The sequence below is a fragment of the Gopherus flavomarginatus genome, chromosome 10, assembly GCF_025201925.1.
Source record: "Gopherus flavomarginatus isolate rGopFla2 chromosome 10, rGopFla2.mat.asm, whole genome shotgun sequence".
Classification (NCBI taxonomy): Eukaryota; Metazoa; Chordata; order Testudines; family Testudinidae; genus Gopherus; species Gopherus flavomarginatus.
The window spans coordinates 82,805,992-82,825,445 of record NC_066626.1 but is presented as its reverse complement, the minus strand read 5'-3'; the positions used below and the strand labels follow the sequence as shown (position 1 = coordinate 82,825,445).

The 19,454-nt window shown below is 47.5% G+C and overlaps 1 protein-coding gene across 4 annotated transcripts in view; it reads right to left on the bottom strand.

Annotated features, from left to right (window-relative positions):
- LOC127059028 (unconventional myosin-X-like) overlaps nucleotides 1-16,347 on the bottom strand; it is a 202,116-nt gene extending 185,769 nt beyond the window's left edge. For 3 of the 4 annotated variants that reach the window (XM_050969637.1, XM_050969640.1, XM_050969639.1), the window contains exons 1-3: nucleotides 16,253-16,347; nucleotides 15,605-15,739; nucleotides 4,501-4,625 (exon numbers count right to left, since the gene is read on the bottom strand). In XM_050969637.1, coding sequence (XP_050825594.1) covers nucleotides 4,501-4,625; nucleotides 15,605-15,632 — 153 coding nt within the window. In that variant the 5' untranslated portion in view covers nucleotides 15,633-15,739; nucleotides 16,253-16,347. Of the gene's footprint in view, nucleotides 1-4,500; nucleotides 4,626-8,551; nucleotides 8,635-15,604; nucleotides 15,740-16,252 lie in introns of those variants that run through there. The other variant, XM_050969638.1, reaches the window with a different exon arrangement.
- Nucleotides 16,348-19,454: the final 3,107 nt, after the last annotated feature.

Below are 19,454 nucleotides of genomic sequence, written 5' to 3'. Positions count from 1 at the left end.
AAAACAAAGACAAAAGACTCAGACACTCAATTCCCTCCACCCAAAGTTGAAAAAATCCGGTTTCCTGATTGGTCCTCTGGTCAGGTGCTTCAGGTGAAAGAGACATTAACCCTTAGCTATCTGTTTATGACAGCTGCCTATTAATTTAATCGGGTGACCCCTGGTTCTTGTGTTATGTGAAGGTGTAAATAACATTTCCATCATCACTTTCTCCACACCACTCAACATTTTATAAACAACTATCATATCCCCTCTAAGTCATCTCTTTTCCAAGCTGAAAAGTCCCAGTCTTATTAATCTCTCCTCATATAAAAGCTGCTCCATACCCCTAACCATTTCTGTTGCTCTTCTCTGTACCTTTTCCAATTCTAATATGTCTTTTTTGAGATGGGGCAATCAGAACCGCATGCAGTATTTAAGGTGTGGGCTTATCATGAATTTATATAGAGGCATGTTGATATTTATTGTCTTATTAGCTATCTCTTCCCTACTGGCTCCTAACATTGTTAGCTTTTTGGGCTGCTGCTACACATTTTGCAGATGTTTTCAGGGAACTATCCACATTGACTAAGATCTCTTTCTTGAGTGGTAACAGCTAATTTAAACCCCATCATTGTATGTGTATAGTTCAAATGATGTTTTTCAATGTGCATTACTTTGCATTTATCAACACTGAATTTCATCTGCCATTTTGTTGCTCAGTCACTCAGTTTTGTGAGAGCTCTTTGTAATTCTTTGTCGTCAGCTTTGGACTTAACTATCTTGAGTAATTTTGTATCATCTGCAAATTTTGACACCTCACTGTTTATCCCTTTTTCCAGATCAGTTATGATTATGGGAGGGGAGGGATAGCTCAGTGGTTTGAACATTGGCCTGCTAAACCCAGAGTTGTGAGTTCAATCCTTGAGGGGGGCCACTTAGGGATCTGGGGCAAAAATCAGTACTTGGTCCTGCTAGTGAAGGCAGGGGGCTGGACTCAATGATCTTCCAGGGTCCTTTCCAGTTCTAGGAGATAGGTATATCTCCAATTATTAACATGGTATAGCATTGATCCCAGTACAGACCCCTGGGCAACACCACTATTTACCTCTCTACATTCTGAAAACTGACCATTTATTCCTACTCTTTGTTTCCTATCTTTTAACCAGTTACTGATTCATGAAAGGACCTTCACTCTTATCCCATGACAGCTCACTTTGCTTAAGAGCCTTTGATGAGGACCTTGTCAAAGGCTTTCTGAATCCCTAAGTATACTATATCCAATGGATCACCCATGTCCACATTTGATGACTTCCCCTGCCCTCCAATAATTGGAATTGATTGGCAAGGCCTTATTTCCCTTTACAAAACTGGAGAAAGGAGGAGAAGGGGTCAAGGTTCTTTGGGATAGAGGTGAGGGTGGAATTTGTGAAAGGAAGTACTGAAAGGCTAGCATTCCTGTTGGGGCAAAGTTTAAGGTTGTGGTGCATTGTAGATATGTAGTAAGGCCATGCTAGTGATGAGCTGAGTCTTTCCCAGGATGGGGGACTAAAGGACATGTGCTGTTGGTTGCCTTACCTTTTAATTTCCTTGCTGTTGGGACTGTGTATTAGGCAGATTACATATAAGACATCCTTAACTGACACACAGCATAATGTCTTAGTGCAATAAATAATGCAACAGCACAAATGTGTTCCATATACTTTCCTAACTTCAAAGGGTACTTAAACAAAGACCATCGGCAACTGAATCTCCCTGGCTAAGTACACCCATCAAAATGTGCCCTTAGTCAAAACATGCCTTCCTTACTCTGGGATGAAAAACAAGGGGCAAAAAGGCTGGGAAGAGTCTTGCCATACCTACCAAAATAGGCAGCCATAGATCATTTGACTAGATGGTGGACAAATTTTGACATGGCACCATTTCTGAGAACTAACTGGTAGAGTCTGCACACACTCTTGGAAGGAACAAGCCTCATAGCAGCAGCAGCAGCTGCTCCTGGTCTAACTACAGTAAAGTGCCTAAGCCATGTGCCCTCCAAAATCAGTGTCACTGCAGAGTACAGACTATTTAGGAAGAGGGTAAAATCCCTTTAAGTAAATGGCACTGAAGGAGCCGAAGCCCCTAACTGCCACGGCCTGACCTCATGGCCCCCAGGCTGCAAGGTTAGCCAGGCAAAAGGGAAGAGTTTAAAAGGCCCTTTCTCTGAAGCAGAGCATTAAAACAAAGCTCTCCAGGGACAAACATCCTTCCTCCTGTGTCACTGGTACTCACTTGGAATGACTGGAAAGAGAACATTATCAACAATATCCTCCAAATGTGATGCCTTCACTGCAGTGACTGGACACAGAGGCAGCACCGTCCAACCAAGAAGGGGCAGCCCTGCTTGGACACTGCCTCAGGGGAGAGAGAGAGAATGGAGGGGCTCACAAGACTGAGGGAGGGTGGGGAGATGCACCCCCAGAAACAAACTTTACTCACCTTCTCCAATAAATCTGAGCATCAGTTTAAGGAGGAAACAGCATTTAAGTGATATCACAATCTGATTTTCTGGTGACTGCCAAAGAATTTCCAAGCCCCATGGAAATTAATCCAATGCCGCTGTCGCGTAAACACTTACTACAGTATTGGATGGGGTTCTTCTACAGGAGCGGCGCCAGGGTTTTTGGCGCCCTAGGTGGGGGTCCTTCCGTGCTCCCGGTCGTTGGCAGCAATTCTGCTGCGGGGGGGTGGGGTCCTTCCATGCTCCTGGTCTTTGGGGCACTTCGGCAGCGGGTCCCGGAGCGAGTGAAGGACCCGCCGCAGAATTGCCAATGACGACCCAGAGCGCGGAAGGACCCCCCGCTGCCGAATTGCCACCGAGGGTGGCAAAATGCCACCCTCCGAAATCCTGGTGCCCTAGGCGACCGCCTAGGTCACCTAAATGGAAGCGCCGGCCCTGTTCTTCTATCACTCTAGTACATCCACCTCTGCGAAAGGTGTTAGCTTGGTCAACTGAAGAACTCTTCCATACATAGTGCTGTCCACACTAGGGCTTATGTCAACAACTATGTCTCCTAGGGAATTTTTCACACTCCTGTGCAACATAGCTAGGTCAACCTATGTTTTATATGTAGACCAGGCCTCAGGCTATAGGAAAGAGGCACTGAAAGGCCATGAGCATTACTTTCAGAACAAGAGACTTAAGAGAGAGAGTGGAAGAGAGGTCAGGCCCAGCACAGGGCCTGTGGCAGGGCAGAGTATCCTGGAAGAGGCAGAGGTCAAGCCCAGGGTATTCAGTGAGGTCACAGAAGCTAGAGATTCATAGTTTTTAAGGCCAGAAGTGATGCATTATAATAATCTAGCCTGACCTCCTATATAACACAGGCCAGAAAACTTCCCTAGTGATTTCTGCCCCAACTTCTATTTGAGATGGAGGAGACTTCACCTGCAGAAAGTGGGAGAGGAGAGGAGAGCAGAGGAGAAGCTCATCTGTCACTCTGTTCCAATTGTTTTTTCTTTTTTTTGAAAACAGTACCAGCAACTGCCTTGGACAAGTGAGAATTACTTTCAATGGTCCTAAGCACCTGCTGCTCCCCTGGGAGTTAGTGGGATTTGAAGTGCTCAGCATCTTTGAAAATCAAGTCACTTATTTAGGTCTCTTACCTTTAGGCACCCAAGGTTGGCCTTGGGCAAGTCACTCAAGCCAAAATTTCCCCCACAATAAGTCACTAACTTGGCTGCCACCTGACTCTGTGGGCCAGATTCTCCAGTCTGTCAGGGCCTCTTTGTGCCTTGTAAGCTGCACAAAGTGCTTTAAAGCAGCCAGAGATGGCCTGTGGAGCACTCACCACTCCGTGGATGTCCAGTGTCTTCTACCCCAGCTGCCCACCCCCAATCCCAGTGTGATGGGAAAGGGGAGGGGACGTGTGAAAGCGATTCCAGCAGTGGGGATTGCACAGGAGCAGACCTCGACTCTGCTCAGTCCTCCCCCGGCATATCTTACGGTTGCCCCTGTGCACTGGCACTGGGTAGCTCTTATATCAGGGAGCTGTAACTGGCTCCTTACAGCTGCCATTGCTCTTTATGTCTGAGTGCAGCTTGGACATGGCAGACAATGTCTTCTTAACTCCCAGCCAGGACTTGGCTGTTGACCGCAGATCCCAAGAGAACATACACAAAGGGGAACAATCTTTTGTTGTTTTCCAAGGGAGCAGCATAAACTAAATGATATAACAGGCCTGCTCTTCTACAAACTTCTATGGATTAAAGTATTCATGATATTTTGGGAGAGGAACCTAAACTTTGTTCTGATCTCATGCATAGATATTAAGGGATCTATAGATGCAGGGAAGGATAAAGTAGTGCAAACTCCTCAGGGCTCACAGCGCAGACATGGCCTTACCTGTTCTAAGTAAGACACAAAGAAAATCACACCATTACAGGGAAATTTGCCCACCCATTTTCAGCCTCCACAGGCTCCTTCCCTCTTTCGTGTGTGTTGGAGCAGGAAGGGGCAGAGGCAGCAAGAGGAAAGGATACAATCGGTGACTCGCCCTCCCTGGATATGTCCATGATGGGAGAAGTGCAGCTGGATGAACTTGCCAAAGCGGCTGGAGTTGTTGTTATAAACTGTCTTGGCATTTCCGAAGGCCTCCAGGATAGGGCTGGGGAAGGAAGACAATCATGGACCTGAACAGCAGCACCAACACCAGTGTGACTCAGACAGGATTAGCTTTGCACCAGGTGCATTCTGCCATCTCAGTATTACATTCACCATAACACAGTGGGGAGAAAACGGCAGGTAAAATAAGCTAGGCAGAGCTGGAGGGGAGAGGCTGGCAGTGTTGGCAAGAGGCAGCTATAACACACTACTAAATAGGCATTAAACACTGGGATTGGGATTAGTTCAGTCAGACCCAGGTTCATGTGGGCAATCAGCACTAGCACTGTTTGGGCCTATCTCACATCCAAAACAACTCACCTTCCTGGCTATGCCTTTATTGCTGTTGGAAGCGAGAGGAGCCAGGACAATAATTTGTTAACAGGATGCACAATACAACACTATGCAGTAGAGGTAAACTGGACTCTTGTTGCCCAAGATTTTCAGAAAAGTCACCAAAGTTTGGGGCAAACCCCTGTCTTAAGAAAACTGCCCTGGGATCTTTAATGTCCATTCAGTATGGAAAAGCCTCAGTTGTTAAGGTTTCAGGCTGAAATCCACACACAGTAACCTGCAGGGACTCTGGTGGTCTAGTGCAGGGGTGCACAAACTATGGCCCATGGGCTGCATCCGGCCCATCAAACCTTTTAATCTGGACCTCGAGCTCCTGGCGGGGAGCGAGGTTGCTAGCTTTCCCCACTCCAGTGCTCCAGCCGAGGAGCAGGGTCGGGGACTTGCCTTGCTCCGCGTGTGCAGATCCGCAGGGCTCCCAGAAATAGGAGTAGGCAAGGGGCTCTGCACGCTGCCCCTGCCCCAGGCAACGGCTCTGCAGCTCCCATTGGCCGGGAACCATGGCCAATAGGAACTGCAGGGGTGGTGCCTGTGAACAGGGCAGCATGCAGAGCAGCGTGGCCCTGCCTCTGGAGGGGGGACGGGCCACTGTTTCCATCATCACCCAGACCCTACACCCCTGAGCCCTCCCCCTCCCACCCCCACCTCAACCCCCTGCCCCATCCCTGATCACCTTCCCAACCCTTTGATCCTAGCCCACAGCACCCTCCAGCACCCCAAACTCCTCAGCCCCAGCCCCACCTCAGAGTCTGCACCCCCAGCCGGAGCCCTCATCCCTCCCGTGTGCCCCAATCCTCTGCCCCAGCCGGCCCTCCATACAATTTCCATATTGAGATGTGGCCCTCAGGCCAAAAAGTTTGCCCACCACTGATCCAGCGGAACTAGCCCCAACCCTTGTCTCACACGACCTCTGTCTGCGGCCTTGGGCAAGCCACTTCTTTGCCACAACTTCCCTGTCTGAAAATGGGATGGCATAACTACAACACCATAAGGTGGAGAACATTACATGTTTTCAAACAATCACAAAGCGAGAAATATATATGCTAAATTAATTTGCTTTGTACAGATCAATGACTTAGATTGCCATGCTGGAATATGAACCAGTGGTTCTAGAACATTTATGCTGTTATTTACCATTGGAATCGAGTCTCAAGTATACTAAATATGCTCCCAACTGGATTCAAGTCTTACTAGCTTTCCAGCAGCCTCAGCTGGTTCAAACTACCGGGACAATGTTGGGTTATAACTGCAGTGAGCTGCTTAGAGATTTTGATTGTTTCTCTGCAGAACAATATCAATTACACTTCAAGGGGAAAAAGCCAATTTCATTCAAACAGGCAAAATGGGACCAGGATTAGAAATATTCCATTTAATAGTTTAACCCAGTGGTTCTCAACCAGGCTTACATGTACCCTAGGGATATGCAGAGGTCTTTCACCAGGTACATCAACTCATCTAGATATTTGCCTAGTTTTACAACGTGCTACATAAAAAGCACTAGTGAAGTCAGTACAAATTAAAATTTCATACAATGACTTGTTTATACTGCTCTATATACTATATACTTAAATGTAAGTAAAGTATTTATATTCCATGGTAAAAATGAGAAAGTAAGTGATTTTTCAGTAATAGTGTGCAGACACACACTTGTATTTTTATGTCTGATTTTGTAAGCAAGTTCTTTTCAAGTGCAGTGAAACTTGGAGGTACACAAGACAAATCAGACTCCTCCAAGGGGTACAGAAGTCTGGAAAGGTTGAGAGCCAGTGGTTTAACCAATACAAAGATTAAAAGTCCAGTGGGGAAAACAACACAAAGAAAAAGTCAAGGCCACATTGCAGGAATGCTCTGTAAAAGTTTATATTTAACACTAAAACTCATTGTGATTTTTAACAAAAGGATTGCATTATCACTCTGAGAAATATATTTTTTGAATGTGTAGATGATTCTCATAGTCTCACCTGTGCAGTTTCAAAGAAAAGCAGGTTCAGGATTATGAAAAGATTAAAAAAATAATTATGACCTACAATGTTATTTGAGATCAAATACTGCTGGAATTTGCAGAAAACAGCAGGTTGTCTTGACTTTGGACAAGGTTAGCTATGTAAAGGGAGCGACACTGAAATGCAGGGAAAGCTTTACAAAACCTCAAGCCCTACCTTTATACTTTATCCTTCGAAAAACAGGCTTTAAACAAAGGCAAAAATGAAATCATTTGTACTGCAATAGCACCAAGACAGCCCGTGCAGGACCAGGTTCCTCTGTGCTGGGCACTGCACAAACACATCAGGAAGTGTGGTCCCTGCCCCGAACAGCTTACTAACTAAGTCCTGATCCTGCTAATATTTACACATGAGTAACTTTACACACAAGTAATCCCACTGGTTCATCAACATTGCACATGCACAATATTATACGCATACATGTTTGCAGGATCAGGGTTTAATCTGAAACAAAATGACAATGACAAACAGAAGGGGAAGGGAGGACACGGGTGAGGATAATAAGATCACATGGTTACCACAGTTATATTATGCAGGTTAATTACCAGTTTGACAATCATGATGGTTCTAAATAATCTGAATTTAAATAATAATAGTAATTCAATCAAATCAGCTCTCTCCAACTGCAGCAGCCACAAGCGCTCACTGAAGAGCTGATTTCTAGCAGGGACTATGGCAGAAGTGGTTCTGGAGGAAGAACTTGAAGGAGCAGAGGGGAGTGGCTACACAGTTCAGCTCACTGAGGCATTCCATGCATAAAGTGCAGCATGGAAGAAGGTGCAGAGGCATTTGTGGGAGACTGGACAAACAGTCATTTAAGGCTGCCATTATTAGTGAAGCAGAGAGAATGAGGGAGGCAACACAGTGAGAGACAAGCATAGATATGTATGTGGAACAGAGTTGTGAAGGGCCTGGACAGTATTTGCATTTGATGCAGTGGAGAACAGGAAGCCTATGCAGGGCAAGAATTAAAAGGGGTGAGGGTGACAAAGTGACAGGCTAGGAGGATGATCTTAGATGCTTCATTCTGAAGGCACCAGAGATCAGTGACAGGCAGGCCTGAGCAGAGAAGGCAGCAGTAGTAAAGACAGCAGATGAGGAGGGTCTGGAACCAAAGTTTTAGCTATATGGAGAGAGAAAAAATATTGGATTTTGGAAATGTTGCAAAGGAAGCAGCTGCAGAATTTAGACACAGTCTGGATAAGATGACTCTCAGATTACAAACCTGAATGGCAGAGAGGATGTATTGTCAACAGTGACAGAAAACGGGGGAATGATGACAGTTTCTGAGGAATGATCAGGAGTTTGGCTTTGGCCATGTTAAGAAGGGAACAGTGAGAAGTATCCAGGAGAAGATGTCAGAGAAACAGACAGAGATATGGGACTGGACTGAAGGAGACAGATCAGGAACGGAGAGGTAGATCTGTGACACATTGGCTTAGAGATGAGAGCTGAAGCCGTGGGAGCAGATGAGGTCACCCAGAGAGAAGGGTAAAGGGAGCGAAGAGGAGTGTGGCCAAGGACAGAGCACTGTGGGACCCCATGAACAGTGGGAGAGGGAAGGAAGAGGACCCACCGAAAGAGATGCTGAAGGTGCAGCCAGTGAAGTAGAAGGAGAACCAGGAGAGGACGGAGTCGCAAAAGCCAAGGGAGGACAAAATGTCACGAAGGAGGGTATGATCAACAGTGTCAAAAGGAGCAGAGAGGTCGAGGAGGATGAGGATGGAGTAGAACCCCTGGGAAAATAAAATAAATATTAGAGAAAACATCAACAACCTGTTTTATGAACCTTTCAAAATCCTCTAGCACTCGATTTCTTTCATGGAGGAAGAATATCAGTTTAACAAAGAAGCATCTTCACGTAAAAATCTCAAAACTAGAAACATTATGCGGATGTTTCAATAAACAAGTACAAATCTGGATATTTTCATACATTTTCTCTGTCTTGGAAATCAAGTTTCCTGAAGAGACCAAGCAACAGGTAAATGGGAGAGATACGTTCACATTTCTAATGAAGAAGCTAAAATAGGGGAGCACAACAAACAAGAACATCACTGCAACTAACCCAGCTGGGCTAAGGGAGTTTTCAGAGACTAGATTTCTGGAAAAAATACAAAGCATGAACTTCACAAAAAGCAAGTAAACAAGATTACAATAACATTACACCACACGGGAGAGCCTTTAATATGAGCGAGTCTGAAATTGAAATTTAACAATAGCATTGCTGGCTTTCTGCATGCATTAGCCCAGTTCCTCAGACCCACTAAGGTTATTCCGTGCCACTGGAGTAGCATAAAAAGGTGACCTTCAAGCTGTTTTGTGGGCGCTGCTGAGAATTCTCCAGCCTCAGGCAGAGGGGTATGACAGCCATTTGGAGGCTAGAGAGGGCACAGCCTGAATGCCACACACAACACCGATGTTCAAACAGGAAAAGGGTCCCTAGAGGACATTCTAGCTGGCACAGGTTAGAGACGCCAGTAACTGATTTAATTTGAGCTGGAGACTGGATCAGCTCCCAGCCAAGTCCCAGGTCACAGGAAGCACAAAAGTGACTTAGAACCACCTTTTCGTCTGTCCCCATCAATAGCAAAGATATGGGGACACAGTTCACCACAGCAGAGGGGTCCACATAGGTCTGTGGCAGACTCGCATATAGCATGGAGCTCAGCACAGCTGAGGACTGCTCCCATCATATCTCGTCTGGGGCTCGTTCTAACTGGCTACCAGGGAGAAGGAAAGGAACTAACCACTAAGGCCAAAAGGGACCATTATGGTAATTTAATCTGACTTCCTGCATAATACAGGTCACAAAACCTCACCAAGGATTCCTGCACTGAACCCATTACTTCTGATCAGGGCTGTTCCTAAGGGGGTATGGGGCCCAGGACAATCCTCCACATCTGCCCCAGGCCCCGCCCTCACTTCACCCCTTCCCCCAAACCCCCACTCCACCTCTTCTCACCCCCACCCTGTCTCTTCCCTGCGTCCACCCCCTTCCCCAAGAGACACCAAGAGCCAACTGCTTCCTGCTGGTGAGTGCGGACCTGAACCCCGCTGCCGGTACCAGGCCCCTTACTAACCGCCTCAGCCTGTCTGCCTCTCCCCCAGGGGCCAGCCTAGCGCCCCCTGCACAACAGCACACAGAGCCATCCCTAGGTACGGCGATTCAGGGTGGCTGCCAGGGAGCCCCTCAAAAGGTGGGGCCCAGGGTGACCACCCTGATTCGCCCTACCCTAGGGACTGCTCTGCTTCTGGCTGAGCTACAGTGTGTCTTTTCGAAAGAGATTCCCAGGCTTGGTTTAAAGACCAAGTAACGGAGAATCTGCCACACTCCTGAATAAGTTGTTCCCATCATTAATTATCCTCCTTGTCAGAGATGTGTTCCTTATTTCTAATCTGACTCTGTTTAGCTCCACTTTCAGAAACTAGATCTTGTTATGCCTTTGTCTGCCACATTAAAGCACCTTCAGTCATCAGAAATCTTATAGGCCATGATCAAGTCACCTCTTAACTTTCTCTTGGCTGAACAAAACATATTAAGTCTTTCAGTATAAGGCAAATTTTCCGGATCTTGAATCATTCCTGTAGCTCTTCTCTGAGTCCTCTCAAATTTGTCAACACTCTTTTTAAAGTCTGCACACCACAGCGGGATGTAATATTCAGTAACGGTCTCACCAATGCTATATACAGTGGTAATCACACTTCCCTGCTTCTCAGTTTTCCTCTGCTTATACATCCAAGGAGAATGGAGAACTCTCCCCTTGAACTCATGCAGCAGCATGGAACCCAGAGTGGGGAATCTAATCATTATATAATGTTAGTCTTACTATTCATAGACTCATAGACTCATAGACTCATAGGTCAGAAGGGACCAATCTGATCATCTAGTCTGACCTCCTGCACAAGGCAGGCCACAGAACCCCACCCATCCAATTTTATAACAACCCCTATCCCAGGACCGAGTTATTGAAATCCTCAAAAATGGTTTGAAGACCTCAAGCTGCAGAGACACCACCAGCAAGCGACCCGTGCCCCACGCTGCAGGGGAAGGCGAAAAACCTCCAGGGCCCTGCCAATCCGCCCTGGAGGAAAATTCCTTCCCGACCCCAAATATGGCGATCAGCTAAACCCTGAGCATGTGGGCAAGAGTCACCAGCTAGCACCCAAGAAGGAATTCTCCGCAGCAACTCAATACCCATCGCATGCAACATCTCCCCGCAGACCATTGAGCAGACCTGTCTGGTGGTAATTCAAGATCAATTGCCCAAATTAACGATCCTATCATAACATCCCCTCCATATACTTATCAAGCTTTGTCTTAAAGCCAGGAAAGTCTTTTGCCCCTACTACTTCCCTCGGAAGGCTATTCCAGAACTTCACTCCCCTAATGGTCAGAAACCTTCGTCTAATTTCAAGTCTAAACTTCCTAATATCCAGTTTATACCCATTCGTCCTCGTGGCTACATTAGTACTAAACTTAAATAATTCCTCTCCCTCCCTAACGTTAACCCCCTTGATATATTTATATAGGGCGAGCATATCCCCCCTCAGCCTTCTTTTGGCCAGGCTAAACAAGCCAAGCTCTTTGAGTCTCCTTTCATAAGGCAGTTTTTCCATTCCTCGGATCATCCTCGTAGCCCGTCTCTGAACCTGTTCCAGTTTGAATTCATCCTTCTTGAACATGGGACACCAGAACTGCACACAGTATTCCAGATGGGGTCTCACCAACGCCGTATACAACGGTACTAACACCTCCTTATCCTTGCAGGAAATACCCCGCCTGATGCATCCCAAAATCGCATTTGCTTTTTTAACAGCCGTATCACATTGGCGACTCATAGTCATCCTGCTATCAACCAGTACCCCAAGGTCCTTCTCTTCCTCCGTCGCTTCCAACTGATGCGCCCCCAACGTATATCCAAAATTCTTATTATTAATTCCTAAATGCATGACCTTGCACTTTTCACTATTGTATTTCATCCTATTTCTATTACTCCAGTTTACAAGGTGGTTCAGATCTTCCTGAATAGCATCCCTGTCCTTCTCCATGTTAGCAATACCTCCCAGCTTCGTGTCATCCGCAAACTTTATTAGCACATTCCCGCTCTTTGTGCCAAGGTCAGTAATAAAAAGGTTAAATAAGATCGGTCCCAAAACCGATCCTTGAGGGACTCCACTGGTGACCTCCTTCCAGTCCGACAGTTCACCTTTCAATACGACCCTCTGGAGTCTCCCCTTTAACCAGTTCCTTATCCATCTTACAACTTTCATATTCACTCCCAGCTTTTCCAATTTAACTAACAGCTCCGTGTGCGGAACCGTGTCGAACGCCTTACTGAAATCTAGGTAAATTATATCTACCGCATTTCCTTTATCTAAGTAATCCGTCACCTTCTCAAAGAAGGAGATCAGATTGGTTTGGCACGATCTACCTTTAGTAAATCCGTGTTGCAATTCGTCACAATTACCATTGACCTCAATGTCCTTAACTACTTTCTCCCTTAAAATTTTTTCCAAGACCTTACATACTACAGACGTCAAGCTAACAGGCCTATAATTACCCGGATCACTCTTATTCCCTTTCTTAAAAATAGGAACTACATTAGCAATCCTCCAGTCATACGGCACAACCCCCGAGTTTATCGATTGCTTAAAAATTCTCGCTAACGGGCTCGCAATTTCAAGCGCCAGTTCCTTTAATATCCTCGGGTGGAGATTGTCCGGGCCCTCCGACTTCGTCCCATCGAGCTGTTCAAGTACGGCCTCTACCTCAGTTGCAGTAATATCCACTTCCATATCCACATTCCCGTTTATCATCCCTCCATCACCGCAAGGTTCCTCACTAGTCTTATTAAAAACTGAGGCAAAGTACTTGTTTAGATGTTGGGCCATGCCTAGGTTATCCTTAACCTCCATTCCATCCTCAGTGTATAGCGGCCCCACTTCTTCTTTCTTTGTTTTCTTCTTATTTATGTGGCTGTAGAACCTTTTACTATTGGTTTTGATTCCCTTTGCAAGTTCCAGTTCAATGCGGCTTTTAGCCTTCCTCACTTTATCCCTACATGTTCTGACCTCAGCAAGGTAGCTTTCTTTACTGATCCTGCCTTCCTTCCACTCCCTGTAAGCTTTCTGCTTTTGTCTAATCCCCTCTCTGAGTTGCTTGCTCATCCAGTTTGGCCTACAACTCCTGCCCATGGTTCTTTTCCCCTTTCTCGGGATGCAGGCTTCCGACAGTCTCCGCAGCTGTGACTTAAAGTAATTCCAGGCCTCCTCCACATTTAAATCCACTAATTCCTCCGTCCAGTCCACTTCCCTAACTAATTTCCTTAACTCTTTAAAATTAGCCCTCGAGAAGTCAAAAACCCTAATCGCAGATCTACATTTGTTTATCCTTCCATCTAGTTTGAACTGAATCAGCTCATGATCACTCGAACCAAGGTTGTCCCCTACCACCATTTCTTCTACGAGGTCCTCACTGCTCACCAACACCAAGTCTAAAATGGCATCCCCTCTTGTAGGTGCTTCAACTACCTGATGAAGAAATCCATCCGCTATCACATCCAGAAAGATCTGACCCCTATTATTCGTGCAAGTACTCGTCCTCCAGTCTATATCCGGGAAGTTGAAGTCCCCCATAATCACACATTTCCCCTTTGTGTTTACTTCATTAAAGACATTAAAGAGGTCTCTATCCATATCCCAATCCGATCCCGGCGGTCTGTAGCACACCCCAAGCACTATCTCAGGGGAAGCTCTAGTTGCTTTTTTACCCAGCGTGATTTTTGCCCAGACGGACTCTGTCCTATCCATTCCATCGCATCTTATTTCGCTACATTTAATTTCATCATTGATGTACAAGGCTACTCCCCCACCTTTGCCTTTCTTCCTGTCTTTTCTGAACAGCACATAGCCTTCAATACCCGTGCTCCAGTCATGAGTACTATTCCACCAGGTTTCAGTAATCCCTATAATATCTGGCTTCACTTCCTGCACGAGTAACTCCAGTTCCTCCATCTTGTTACCTAGGCTCCTCGCATTAGTGTACAAACCTTTTAATTTTCGGCGTTTGGCGTCAGTGACATTCTTTCCCCCGTCGTGCACAAACTTTCTACCACCAGCATCACCCGTTACTCTGGTTTCTACTCCACTATTCCTCCTTGGATCAAATCTTGGGGCCGCAAGGGTATCCCTGCTCACTTTGTTTACTTCCCTCTCCAGGTTATGTTCTGGCGTGGAGATCTCCCGAACATTTCCCAACCATCTCCCCCAACTTTCTATTGCAACTTCTCCCAAAGGCCTAGGATGGATGCACATTATGCCAGGTACTGCATAAGTAACAGGAAACACCCCCTGCCCCAAACAGCTTACAATCTATTTAAAGACAAACACAACAAGTATCTGTAACAAACTGAGGTCACAGAGGAAGCAAGAAGAGGGTAGCAGCAAAAGGGACATAACATTATACAGACTCACTGCAGGCCCAGTTTAAAGATTTCGAAGACAAACAGACTTAGGGTCTGAGTGATGTCAGTTATCCCTGCTAGCCACTTGCCCAACCATTACCATTTGGCAATGTATCACAGGCCCCGTGACAGAGCTGGGTCTGAGGACAGGGTACTGGTTTTACAGATTAGTTTAGGGGGTGTTTCATGCCTAAGGGCAGACATGGAAGAAAACAGGGCTGAAGTGCCACAGGCCCGCAGAACAACAAAGGGCTATTTGGGAAGCAGCCACTGTACTGGCCCTTTACAAGGGGTCTGGACTTCCAGAGTGTATGTTTCTTACGCTGTCCCTGCTTAATACCATCACTGTTTAGATGTGCCAATACCAGCTGCGAAGGTCCGTTCCGGTCTTTTCTATTCAGGTTCTTATACAGCACTCATCACTGTGGTACCTGAACGTTCATGCTTCAGAGTCTGGTGCTCGCAGTTCAGGGTTTCAGCTGGCCACCTTCAGGGACAGGAAGGGATTCCTGTCCCCACCCCACTGCCATCACCAATGTATTCTGGCAGGTTTTTTAATCTCTTTCCTCTGAACCATCAGGAGCGGCCACTACTAGAGATGGGACACTGGATGGGGAGAGTCAGGCTCTGAGGCAGCACTGAGCATTCTCCCTCAGGGGCTTAGCTGGCTGGTTCTTGCTCACATGCACAGGGTTTAATTGACTGCCACATGTGGGATTGGGAAAGAATTTTCCCACAGGTCAGATAGGCAATGATCTTGGGGGGGAGATTCGCTTTACTTTGCAGCATGTCACTTGCCAGGATTATCTGTGTCTAGTTCATTTAATCGTTCCTCTGCCATTGCAGGGGCCTGGAGTGCTGGTGTACCTCAGTCCCTCCTATTCTCTGTGGGTCTCATTTCCATTGTTTGGTTTAATGTGCAAGTGCTGGGTGATGGCTTAAGCCACACAGAAGGTCAGATTAGATGACCTAATGATCCGTTCTGTCCTCAAACGCTATGATTCTATCATTCTATGCCTTCCAGCAGCTAGTTGTTCAGTGAGGTGAAAGGGCTGTTGTGTGATAAAGGTCACACAGCTGCCCCAGCCATACAGGGCCCCTCTTAGCCCTGCAGACACTGTCCCCGACTGCTCACTGGTTGTCTCTCCCATGAAGATGAACTGTACCTGCTCTCCAGGATTGCTTCCTCCACATGGGTGCTCTTCTCAGATGCAGGGCCCCCTAGAGAGTTCTGGCTCATAGCTGACAGGAATTTGAGCAACAACTTGGTGCTCTCGGTCTTTCCAGCTCCACTTTCTCCGCTGTTAAGGAACAGACATGATACATTCACAAACCCAGAACAGAGCAAGTGGCTGTCCCACCCAGGGAGAACGGAGAATAAGTGGGTAAGGAATGGTGTCCCCAGCCTCTGTTTGTCAGAGGGTCGAGATGGATGGCAGGAGAGAGATCACTTGATCATTACCTGTTAGGTTCACTCCCTCTGGGGCACCTGGCATTGGCCACTGTTGTAGACAGATACTGGGCTAGATGGACCTTTGGTCTGATTCAGTACAGCAGTTCTTATGTTCTTACGTAAGTGGTCTGCAGGACCAAATGTGGGGCATCTCCACCACTACTGCAGGCATAGGCGGGACAAGGGGTAGGAACACAGGTGCCATTGCACACAGGATGGTGGGAGTGGGGAGTGTAATACAACCGGGGGTTAGCTGTATGTTTAGTCTCTAACCTGATCAGAACACATTGGCTGTCGTGACGCTTCCACAAGCAGCAGTAACACTCATTAGCAGTGGCAAAGATATGGGGTGGCAGCTCACCCAGGTGATGCCGTCTGTATAGGTCCATGGCGGCCGCACTGTACAGACCAGAGATGGGTTTGTACGGATTTACTGATGCCAAGATGGAACCAATGTTTGTCTAAGGGAGAAATCAAAATATAGTGAGAAAATCAAGTACCAGAAAAGCCACCGACAAGCCAGGACTCTGAAACAATTAATGGTGGAAGTGAGTGAGCCTGAGAGAAGCCGCAGCGCCAAAGTCAATGGCCTCCCAATACAGGGAGGAGAAGAGGAAACAGACCCTGAGGGGAGGGGTGCTGCAAAGTCAGGGGTGGGGGGAGGAGGAGCTAAAATTTTACTGCTCTGCAACAAAACATCTTGTTTGGCTTGTTGTAAAGCTTTTATTTAAAGTATTTCAAAACATGGGGCCAGATCCTCCCCTGAACCCAGCTGCTTGGACTGCATTTGCTGCTGGCAAACTGAATCAACGCCAAAAGGTGATTTAGAACAACTTTTGCCTCTCCCCCACCCAGATCCTGTGCTGAGTGGAGAGTACCTGGACCTGTCTAGCCCACAGAACAATAATGCCAGAGTGACACATCCTGTCCCCAGTCCATGCAGATCAATAATAAAGCCCAAGCACAGCCATCCCTATCCCTGCATAACTCCCTGCCCTCTGTGCATTCCTCTTGCTCTTCCTGTACAGTGGTTTCCCATCTTGGGCTGCAAGCCCCCAATTCCAAATAGCCGCATCTTCAGCCCAGGAGTAACCAATGAATTTCTCACAGTGCTGCCGGTGGTACTATATTTTGCCAGCAGAGGACAGCATTTCACATCACTGCCAAACAACAAACTGCAAGACACCCGGAGTTACGTAAACCCAAGAGCAACCCATGGTTTCTCCCTGCTGCATGTAATATGTGGCCACAATACGATGGCAGAATAGATGGAGCTTTGAAAGATAGGACCCAGACTGGCAGAAGCATAAGAGCTGAGGAGATGCTACAGGCACCAAACTACTCAAGACTCAGGTCCAAGAGCAGCACCTATAGTATCATCAGTGGGGAAATAATCGTTGGGCCACATCACAAGGGGCACTAATGGGCAACCTTAGCTCTTGGTCAGCAGAGTGGCCAAGCACTACATAGGTCTACCCCTCGGAGGTGGTCCGTCCTGGTTAAGGGCAAGGTGCATTGGTGGTGGGAGGGGAGCTGAAAGAAGATCTGGGGTGACAGAGAAGAAAGCAGGTCCCTGAGAAATAGCAAGATAGGACATTTTCCTGACAGGCTGGTGTGGAAGTGCGACACCACCTTGGGGAGAAAAGCCGGGTGCGGCCTGAGTTGCACCTTATCCTTGTGGAAAACCATGTAAGGTGGGTCAGAGGTGAGGGCTTTTAGCTCAGATACCCTCTTCGCAGAAGTAATGGCCACCAGGAAAGCTACCTTCCATGACAGCTACAGGAGGGAGCAATTTGCCAAAGGTTCGAATGGGGGCCCCATGAGCCTGGAGAGGACCACGTTAAGGTCCCACCGAGGGACAGGCTGCCTGATCTGGGAATGTAGGCCAGGGGTAGGCAACCTATGGCACATGTGCCAAAGGCAGCACGCGAGTTGATTTTCAGTGGCACTCACACTGCCTGGGTACTGGCCACTGGTCCAGGTGGCTCTGCATTTTAATTTAATTTTAAATGAAGCATCTTAAACATTTTGAAAACCTTATTTATTTTACATACAACAATATAGTTATATATTATAGACTTACAGAAAGAGACCTTCTAAAAACATTAAAATGTATTACCGGCACGCAAAACCTTAAATTAGAGTGAATAAATGAAGACTCGGCACACCACTTCTGAAAGGTTGCCGACCCCTGATGTAGGCAGTCCAGACCTTTGAGGAAGTGACCAACCATAGGGTTGGCAAAGACGGATCGACCAGAAATTCCTGGGTGGAAGGCCGAGGTAGCAGTGAGGTGTACCCTTATGGAGGACGCCGCCAGGCCTTGCTGTTTCAGGTGTAGGGGGTGCTCCAAGATGAAGGGTACAGGCAGCTGGAGAGGCAGTGTACGACACTAGTCACAGCAACACAAGAATCTCTTCCACTTTGCCAGATATGCGGCTCTAGTGGAGGGCTTCCTGCTGCCGAGGAGGACCTCCCTTATTTGTTCTGAGCACAGAAGTTCCATGGGCTGCAGCCATGAAGCTTCCAAGCCAGGAGGTGGAGAGACCATAGGTCGGGGTGATGGAGGCGACCGTGGTCCTGAGTGAGTAAGTCGGGGAGGGGAGGTAACATGACCAGTGCGTCCACTGACAGCTCCTGTAGCATAGTGTACCAGCGTTGTTGAGGCCACACTGGAGCTATCAGAATTACCTTTGCCCCCTCCCTGTGGACCTTGAGCAGGACCTTGTGCATGAGAGGGAACGGGGAAAGGCGTAGAGCAGGTGACCTCTCCAGGGTAGCAGGAATGCATCCGTGAGGGAGCCTGGGCTGTGACCCTGGAAGGAGAAGAACATTAGGCACTTCCTGTTGCGTCGGGTGGCAAACAGGTCGACCTGGGGAAACCCCGACCTTTGGAAAATCAGGTGTATGGCATCTGGCCGGATGGATCACCCGTGTGTGCGGAAGGACCTGCTGAGGTGGTACAGCAGCGTGTTCTGAACTCCTGGTAGATAGGATGCTTCCAGATGAATGCAGTGGGCTATGCAGAACTCCCAGAGGCGGAGGGCCTCCGGGCATAGAGGAGGGGAATGGGCTCCGCCCTGATTGTTGATGTAAAACACAGGGGTGGTGTTGTCCATTACAACGGCTGTGCACTGGCCTTGCAGTTGGGCCTGGAAGGCCTGGCAAGCTAGGCGCACCGCCCTCAGCTCCTTGATGTTGATATGCAGGGAGAGCTCATCCTGCGACCACAGGCCCTGTGTCTGGAGGTCCCTCAGATGCTCCCCCCATCCCAGAACTGACGCATCTGTAACCAGAGACAAGGAAGGCTAAGGGTTGTGGAAGGGGACTCCTCCAAACACCACTTAGGGGGTCGAGCCACCAGTGGAGGGACGTGAGGACCTGCCCTGGCACTGTGACCACTGAATTCAAGCTGTTGCACCCTAAGCAGTAGGCTGATGGGAGCCATACCTGCAGCAGTCTGAGTCACAGCCTGGTGTGCCAGGTTACGTAAGTGCAAGCAGCCATGTGGCCGAGGTGGTTGGGAATTGCTGGAGGCTTTGAATTACGTCCATGATGGCTCA